Source organism: Pempheris klunzingeri, chromosome 20 (genome assembly GCF_042242105.1).
Source record: "Pempheris klunzingeri isolate RE-2024b chromosome 20, fPemKlu1.hap1, whole genome shotgun sequence".
NCBI classification, from domain to species: domain Eukaryota; kingdom Metazoa; phylum Chordata; class Actinopteri; order Acropomatiformes; family Pempheridae; genus Pempheris; species Pempheris klunzingeri.
The window spans coordinates 3,733,567-3,742,591 of NC_092031.1; the positions used below are offsets into that span (position 1 = coordinate 3,733,567).

At 42.6% G+C, this 9,025-nt stretch overlaps 1 protein-coding gene across 2 annotated transcripts in view; it reads left to right on the forward strand.

Annotated features, from left to right (window-relative positions):
* LOC139219455 (vesicle-fusing ATPase-like) overlaps positions 1 to 9,025 on the forward strand; it is a 44,429-nt gene that overhangs the window by 16,482 nt on the left and 18,922 nt on the right. The window contains exons 18-22 of one of the 2 annotated variants that reach the window (XM_070851310.1): positions 997 to 1,131; positions 1,460 to 1,573; positions 4,483 to 4,538; positions 4,753 to 4,825; positions 6,132 to 7,346. In XM_070851310.1, the coding sequence (XP_070707411.1) occupies positions 997 to 1,131; positions 1,460 to 1,573; positions 4,483 to 4,538; positions 4,753 to 4,783 (336 nt within the window). In that variant the 3' untranslated portion in view covers positions 4,784 to 4,825; positions 6,132 to 7,346. Of the gene's footprint in view, positions 1 to 996; positions 1,132 to 1,459; positions 1,574 to 4,482; positions 4,539 to 4,752; positions 4,826 to 6,131; positions 7,347 to 9,025 lie in introns of those variants that run through there. The other variant, XM_070851311.1, reaches the window with a different exon arrangement.

A 9,025-nucleotide genomic window follows, 5' to 3' on the forward strand; every position in this document is an offset into this window, starting at 1 on the left:
TCATAGTTTCTTTTAGTTGTAGTTTGTGTGTGTGTGTGTGTCTGTTGTTGATGGGTTTGTGAATGAGAGTATAGCCCACTATATGGCTGCATGTGCATGAGAAGTGGCGCGGGGCCTGGTGTTGAATGCCTGGCTGCAGTGCTCCTCTGGGGTTGTAAAGCGCTGGGCCCAGCGGGGTGCCTGGGGCCGGGGGAGGCCAGGGGGACAGGGAGGAGAATGGGCTCTGTGAGAGAGCCAGGACCTGGCAGCACCGCCGCCTGTGTGGTACCTCATCTGCATGCAGCATCACAACCCCCCACGCCATGGGGGGGCAGCCGGCAGCCATAATCCCCCTGTCTTCTCGCCACTCCTCTGCCTCTCCTCCTTCGTCTTCTTCTCCTGGTCCTTCTCCAACTTGTCGGCTTAGCGGAGCTACATTTCTTTTGCTTCTCTTCTTTCTTCTCCGCTCATGTTTGTCTCCTCTACTGTTGTCCTCTGTTGTTTTCTGTCTGTTATACTCTATTCTGTTGTCCTGTCTCCTGTTATTTTCTATTGTCTTCGCTCTTGTTGTGACTTCAGGCCCTTATACACTGTGAACTTTCATCTGGGACTGCCCAAATTCGCACAATCACGAGTGGAAATGTGGTGAAATTCTTAGTCATCGACACTCTGAAACACATCCACCAAACACTCAACACGAGCAGCTGCGATCAGCGGCAGCCAGCATCTAAGATCCTGACAGTCTCAGAAATTCAGGACCAAATTCTCACAATGTCATATCTGCTATGAGCTACATCCAGTCTGAGAATAACCTCTTTGTTTGGCTTCAGCTTCTAAACTAATCTAACTAGAGACGTCGTGATCACAGTATGATAGGCCAGAACATCACACCTCTGACACAGACCGTCTCTCACAGTGAACCTACACAATTACTGTTATCCGTCAGGGGATTGGGGCCTTCACATGAACACAGAACCCCCAGTCTACAAAATACTAACAAATACGCCTCTCTTTCAGGGTCGTAAGCTACTGATCATTGGCACCACCAGTCGTAAAGACGTCCTTGAGAAAATGGAGATGTTAGATGTTTTCAGCACCACCATCCACATTCCCAACATCTCGAGCGGAGAGCAGCTGGTCGAGGCCCTGGAGGTAACACACACACACACACACACACACACATCTACACAAGCATACAAATGAATGAATGCATACACACACTCTCACGTAAATGCATGAGACATAAAGTCTATATCCATCTTGGAGAGAAGAGAGTTTATCAGTACCTACATGTAACTGTAAAACACAGATTTTCGATCACTGTTTTCAAGAATGACATTCATTATTTGCTTTTTGCGGATACATCTTGTACTTTTAGTTCTTTCTTACAATTCCTGAATGCTTTTACCAGTTGAAATAATGAATTTACCCTTTTCGGTCCCATGCTGAGTGCTCTCCTTTCTTTGTCTTCCCCCCACAGCTGCTGGGCAGTTTTCACGAGACAGAGCGGGCCAAAATAGCTAAAGCTGTGAAGGGCCAAAGCCTTTGGATCGGCATAAAGAAGTTGCTCATGCTGATTGAAATGGCTGCGCAGGTGAGAAAAGGACACAAGTACTGTGGCTGTAGTGATGGAAATGTCAGTCTGCCGGTCCGTCCACCACTTTGACCCAGACTGAAATGTCTCAACAGCTACTGGATGGATTTTCATGCCCCCCTAAGGGTGAATTGTGATAGTTTTGGTTATCCAGTACTTTAGTTTATGACTCAATACCTTCAATACTATTGACATTCCCATCATCCTTAGCTGTGCCTTGTGTTTCGCGGTCCTAAGCGTATCGAAGAATACTAACACACTAAACTAAGATAATTAACATGATAAACATGTTTGCACAGTTATTGTGAGCTTAAGCACCTCTACATCAAAGAGCAGCCTCACAGAGCTGCCAGCCTCATTTCTCTTTAACATCAGTAATATTCACATTTTTACCGACTATAAGATGGCAAATGTTTTGCTAATGCAACTCCATGCACACCGGTGGCATTAGATCCTAAAGATAAAGGTCAAGAAGACCTGTGTGAAGGTACGTGGTGAAGAACAAGGCCGTCTTGTCTTTTCAGTAACTCACAATCACTTCATGTTTTTTACTCTGAAACAGAAATTCCGAATAGGCTCAGCCCTGTGCATTGTTGTTTTTCTAATCGTGCGGTCTGAGAACGAGCAGCCTGTCCCTCCTCTTCCTCGACATCTGGCCGGCATTCTCAGCAGTCAACAGAATCTGTCTCCATCACAAAAAACTGTCATCTATTAGCTGGAATGTAAAACTGTGTGGCTTTGCTGATGATTTGTTGAGCAGAAGGATCCAGTACATTTCTACTTCACAAACCATTCTCCAAACTGTTGGGATTCGGTGCATTCGAATGGGAGGCCACGCTCTGCGCTGCTTTCCAAGTTACATTCACGTGTTCTGAATCAGAGGGAAGCCACTCATAAGAACAATCACACTACGTGGTTTCGGCGTACCTACAATTTAGAGCAAATTCAATTAAGATTGGTCATCCTAGGGGCCAGTATGCACTGCAGTGCAGGTTAAGAAAACATTTACATTAAACCCGTCCAACTGTGGGGAAGAACTGGAAACCGATATCAGCAACTCATAGCAGATTCTTGGCTTCCTTTCAGCACACCAGTCGTGTGCATGTAGATGTGTACAGTAGGTATAAAGACTTTAAAGTGGCCTTTAGGGGTTTTGTGGTTTGGCCTTAGAGATATGCTTTTTTTTTTTTCTTCCTTTTTTTGTTTTGCAACACTCCCTGTTGAAATTGGTGTACTTTTTCCTGTTTGCCCTGTACCCAAATGATTTACTTGCAAAGCTTTGTGAGGGCCCTGACCCTGTCAAAACACTGGGATAATCAATTTAACTGGTACTGCAGAAAGTCAAGATAGCCATAAATCACTCCCTGAGACACAATGTTCTGGGGAAGTGATCTGAACGGGAGGAATAAGGACTCATGGAGGCTTTAATTTTCTCCAATTTTTTACACACTTTCAACCAAATAGATTTTTTTTTAATTTAGCTTGAGAGAAAGCTCACAGCTTACCTGTAATGACACACAAATAAACCTCATTAGCAACAACTAGCTTGTGGCTAGCATTCTGCTTGCTCTTGAGTAGCAGCACTCTGCTCCAGAGTATCTCTGGATCTGCTAATAAAGACCCTCAGACCCCTTAAACACAGCAACGACCACTTCTCTGGTGTGTTTGTCAGATTATTTAAAGTCCTATTGCTGGTGTGTTGATGGCGAACATGTTCAGCTGGACAAATGGTGGTATCTAGCTCTCTGTTCCTTGTCTAATTGTCACAGTTCCACTGAAATTAATTGACTTTCCTGTGAAATGTAACTGCTTTTAATCTGCCCAGGCCTTAAGATGTAGAGTGTCGTCTGTCAGTAAGAAGATAATCGCCCTGATGAGGTCATAATGATGTCTCAACTTGGGCTGGGAGATTGTTGGATCCGATGATTTTCGAGTTATCAGGAGCTAAAAGTCAGGATATCTCGGTGGTTGTGGCACGGATTCTGTAATCTGTGATAGCTTGTTAGGTGTAACTTGGTTTCCGTAATAGATATTTTCCAGTTCAATCTCGACTCGGCCATGAACGTTTAACCCTGAGCCTGACAGCCTGCAGCAGGTTCCGACTCTAGTGTATCATCCAAAGATGCTTTGTTTCATAGCGGCTGCTTCTTCAGTGCTCCAGAGATGATAATGTTCTGTCTGCAGTCCACAGTGGCCACTTCCAAAAACAGGCAGCAGACTTGTAACAGACAGCAGCAGCAGCAGCAGCAGCAGCAGCAGAGATCGACCTAAATCTGACTGCTGGCTGGTGTTAATTTGTCCCCCTGACTGTGTGTCTGTGGTATGTTGATGATGTGTACTGCTGTTTGTTGGTGCTGGATGCTGTGTAATTGCTGTGGTATGCACAAATGCAGCCGTGCTCTGCAGCCCTGCAACACACACACACACACACACACACACACACACACATACACATACACACCCCATGAGCCTGAAGAAGTATGAACCTGTGTTTGCCGAGACATGCTGCAAACAGCCGCACAGCTTCACACACACACACACACACACACACACATCCATAGTCAGTCTTCAGTCTTCTCTTTATCTTTTTTCCTCTCATTCCAATGTTTCTGACTGCTCTCATGTCTTAGTAGCTACAGGCGATTCCAGACATACTGTAAGTTATTGCGTAGGTTGCCATTAATTTTACTTCCTCTCCCCCTCCCCTTTTCTACAGTCCTGTTTGTACAAACTGCAGCATGAACTCCAGGACCTACCTACTATTTTAAATTGCACTGACGTTGCAACACCTTGCTTCTGAAATTTAAATGAAACAGATGTTTGTCCAAAAGGAAAACGAGGCCTGTTTGTAAATGTAGTACTTTCACTGCATGCACATGTGCACTAAGAGGTAATGTGACTGTTTCTAGATGGATCCTGACTACAGAGTTAGCAAGTTCCTGAGTCTGCTGAAGGATGAAGGAGCGTAAGTATTCTTTTCCTGTTTCTAACCCGACTCCTTTGAGCAAGACGGGCTCATCGGTGACACTGAACACTCGCACCACGCACACATCTGTCACTTTTACCACTCTCCGTTTACAAACGTGGCAGAGAAAGGAACAGTCTAGTTCGAAGCACAGATTATTTACATTTTGTTCATTGTATTAAGTGTGATTAATAATAGACATTTTCCCCTGCAGACTGGGCTCTGATAGGTATGTGGCAATCTAGACTCCGTGGAGCCACGTAGTGAGAAAGAGGCACCCTTCAACGGTAAGACTGCACGGCCTCCATCGGGACACACGGTCATACTGTTAGTCATCGTTCTCTGTTCGGGGTGATGAATCGTGTAGAAATGTGTAAACTGTGAGTGCAGTTTAGTAATGAATCCCCTCACTTATAATAATGATGATTATAATGATAATAATGACAATTTCATGCACCAAATGATACACAAGTCGTGTCAAGCAGGCCGACCACAGAATATCAGCCCAATGAGAATATGGCCATGCATTCAGATCTTTTCCCTCCATGCATCAATATATAATTTATAAAGGAGATTTTACTGTTAGATTTTTTGAGTTTTTTGCATTTTGACAGATTTTTTTTTAGATTTTTACAGTCAAAATAGTTTAATTTTACACTTTTACAATTTGTAATAAACAAATCGTCGAAGGATGAGCTGGCAGCAGGTTAGCTTAGCTTAGCTTAGCGCACAAAAACCAAAGTGTAAAAACGACAGGGCGTCTATTTGTGGGGAACTATGTGGGTTCCTGCAGTCTTGTCATACATAACTATTCTTTACTTCCAGTTTAAAGTGTTAATCTGTGTTAATCAGTGAGCTTTAGAGGTTCGTGTTGAGTCAGACCAGCTCTCCATGCCCTGTTTTCAGTCTTTATGCTAAGCTAAGCTAACCAGATACTGAGTCTTGACTAGAAAGTAATCATTTCCCAAAATGCTCTCTTCTACTCCTTTGATTATGTTGTTCTTCCCGATGTCTTTGACTGTTCATAAAGTGCAGTAAATGTGTTTTCAGGGTGGTTTTGTGTGAAGGGCAGTTTTAAAATACAGACTTTGAACTTGACTTATAAACCAAAAGTACAAATGGGTCCTTTGTGTATATACTGTGGGTCAGTACAAGCCTGAAACCTTGTCAGGGGAGAATTTCTAATCAGAAAACCCTTCAGATAACTGAGGTTACTGCCCTATATCCCCGTTGTTCTGCTCTGAATCTGTAAAACAACGACATATTGTTAATACGACTCATTCTGGTTGCTGATGATGGAAAAGTTTCAGAGGATGTTCCTCTACTTAAAGTTATCTGGCTAAGTTGCTAATTCAGCCTTGTGAAATATGCCCCGTGAGGAGAGGCCGCCCAGGGTGATGAACAACAAAAACTTGAACAACTTTTCAACTCGCAGCCAGAGCTTTGCTTCTCATCACAGCCTCAGAGACTTTATGGTATAGTTAGCGCACGTCGTACCTAAAAATAGGTCGACTAGACAGGTGCTCTCTTGTGGCAGCATGTCTCCTTCGCCTGCCTGTCTCTTCTCACTTTTATTTGTCTCTCTTCACTCAGTTGCTGAGGAACGGAAGCCTGAAAGAGGCTGGCAGGAGGAAGCGAGCGAGAGATACTTTCCATCTCTCTCTCTTTCTCTGCATCCTTGTTTCCCATCCCTGAAGCTCTGTGCGCTTCTCTCTGCACTGCAGCTTTCTGCTACAGCACCAAGTCAGCCAACCCCCTCCTCTTCAGCGCTATGTGGCCACGTTAAATAAGAGACAGAAGTGCTGCTCGTGGTATCTGCGTATAATGCATTTCCTGACGACCAGCGCTGTAAAGTCTATGCGATGCCCCGAGCACTCCATTGGGATTTTACATATAAAAGGGTCAAGGCAAAAGATGAATTTCCATTGCAAGTAAATGTGCATGCACAAACACTAATCACAACACAGTTTGTTTTATAAAGGCCTAATTTGTCTGCACAGATTTGTAATCTGATCATTCCACAAAGATGGAGATAAGATCTCACTTATACTGTTATGTACTTAATTCTGTCAGCCCTTTTTTTATTTTATGAATAAATTAATTCTATTATTGACAAGAAACTGTGGAATTAATGTTGAAATGAATGATTGCCAGACGTTCTACATGAAGTTCCCTCACACCAGGGGGCTCACGCAGCTTCAGAGATGTTTTTTAATGCCAAAGTTTGGTTGTAACATCCACAGAGGAATATCTAGTTCTTCAGCTGTTGAATTAGTTCAAACGCTGTCAGGACGGGACAGTTTACTGCAGTCCCCCTGAAAACCATTGTGCCACAAAACAAATCAACCATCTAGTACTAGTTTTCATTAACAAGTAATTAAAGCATGTTGAAATTATAAGGAGCTTTCTCATAATTGTGATTTAGCATAATTATCTCTTATAATTATGAGAAATGTGACATCCCATTATCTCATAATGTGATGAACCTACTCATTTGCGGTTAACCTGCATCTATGTTGTGCAATCACCGAACAGCTCAGCCTGAAAACACACACACACACACACACAGGTAGAGAACGAAGCCTGGTAGCTACTGCGTCGGGTCTGTGTGGGCTGCAGTGGAAGTCATCCATCGGATGCAGATTCCTCAACTCAGGTCCTCCAGGTATCAGTAACTCCTCCCTCATTACATACCAGTCAAATTAGATGAAGGTGAACCTGAGCTTGGGGGATTGTTATCGGTTTCCCTTTGTTTGTAATATTGAAGAATCATTAGTGTTGCAATAAAAGTGAAAAATGAGTTTTAAATGCTATGATTCTACATTTCTTGTATACTTATCTCATGCGTAAGAACTAGTGTGTCCTCTAAAATGAAACTACAGTATATTTAAAATGAGCAATTCTTTAATAATAATCCACAAAATCCCACAAAAAGACTAAAACCAACAATGTGTGAGTTGCTCTGTAGCTCTGTGGCAACACTGTGGAACAAGATCTAGGAGGAGTAAATGGTTTACTGTATTGAAAGTGATAAATGAGATATCAAATCATGCTTTTTATTATGCAAGGAGCATTTCTATGACAGTCTGGGACACCATACATTTATTTTAGAAGTGAGGTTATTGGTGTGTGTGTGTGTGTGTGTGTGGCTATAAAGCAAAATGCAAGAGACGGGTTTTGTTCTTCAAATATATAATCTTAGTTCAGTCATACAGATATATACATTGTATAATAAATAATATTTATAAAAACATAACATTTACGATTATAAAATAAAAAGGGAATTATTCACTTTAAAACATTTGTACAAAACTTTGGATATAGCAGGGGAGGGAGGGGGAGGGAGGGGGGAGGGACAGTGGGAGTGTGGGGGGTGGGGGTCGGGGTTGGAGGGAACTGAACACAGAAAGGTAGGCCCAGGTAGGGAGGGCTGTGTAGGAGATGACACGAATGCTAAGCTATGTCACAAAGAGAGGACAGCCTATACACTACTGCGTAACTTGTATTTTTGTTGTTGAATATAATTAATAGGAAGCAGGTGGGACTGTCAGGACATGTTGTCGTGAAGAGACAGCCTGCCATCCATCCATCCATCCATCCATCCATCCACACACACACACACACACACACATCCACATCTTGCACTCTTGATGAAGTTCCCCAGCCTTCTTCTGATTAATCTTCTTAATTTTTTTTTTTTTTAAATCCAAAAATCACAACTATTCTCCCTCAATGATCTTACAAATTATGTCCTTGTTATAAAAATTACATCCACGGCTCTGAAGAAAGAAAACCTTTTGAGTGAATTATTCTTATAGTATGTTGTTCTCCTCAATCTACCAGACCAACACAAAGAGGGGCCGTTTTTGGGGGCACTGGCAGGAGTACAAGTTCATAAATGGGGCTTCTTAAAAACCTCAGCAGTGTAACTGAAGGAGAATGTGGAGGGAAGGAGGGGAGAGTGTGAGAGCCAATCAGAACCTGCTCTGGTCTCCACATGTCATCACATGTCCCCCTTTTTTCTTTTCATTTTTCTGTTTTTTTAATTTTTATACAGTGATACAAGAAAGATTTGCTTCAGACAAACGTCTCCAAGATGGGCCGGATGAATGCACGAGGTGTTAAGGTGAAGAAAAAGAAAAAAAAACCCTCCCAATAATTACTTTGCTCATAAGACCAGAATTGATATAAAACATGCTAAAGCTTGACTCAATTTTGACGTGTGAATTTATAAATGAAACGGCCATAAATTATCTGGTTGTTCTCGCTGCGGCGCTCTGTCAAATGTACCACCGTGTTGCATCACACTTTGTGGAAATCATGAGCGATTTCCAGGTTGATCACGAAATGCAGAGGAACAAAGTCGTCATTCATAAAAACAGCCGTCTTGCAATGAAGAAGAATTTGCTCCAATCTTTCCCACCTGGACTTCTGGGGAGCTGAATAGTGCATACATATACATGTGTTAGTGGAATGAGCATGCTTGT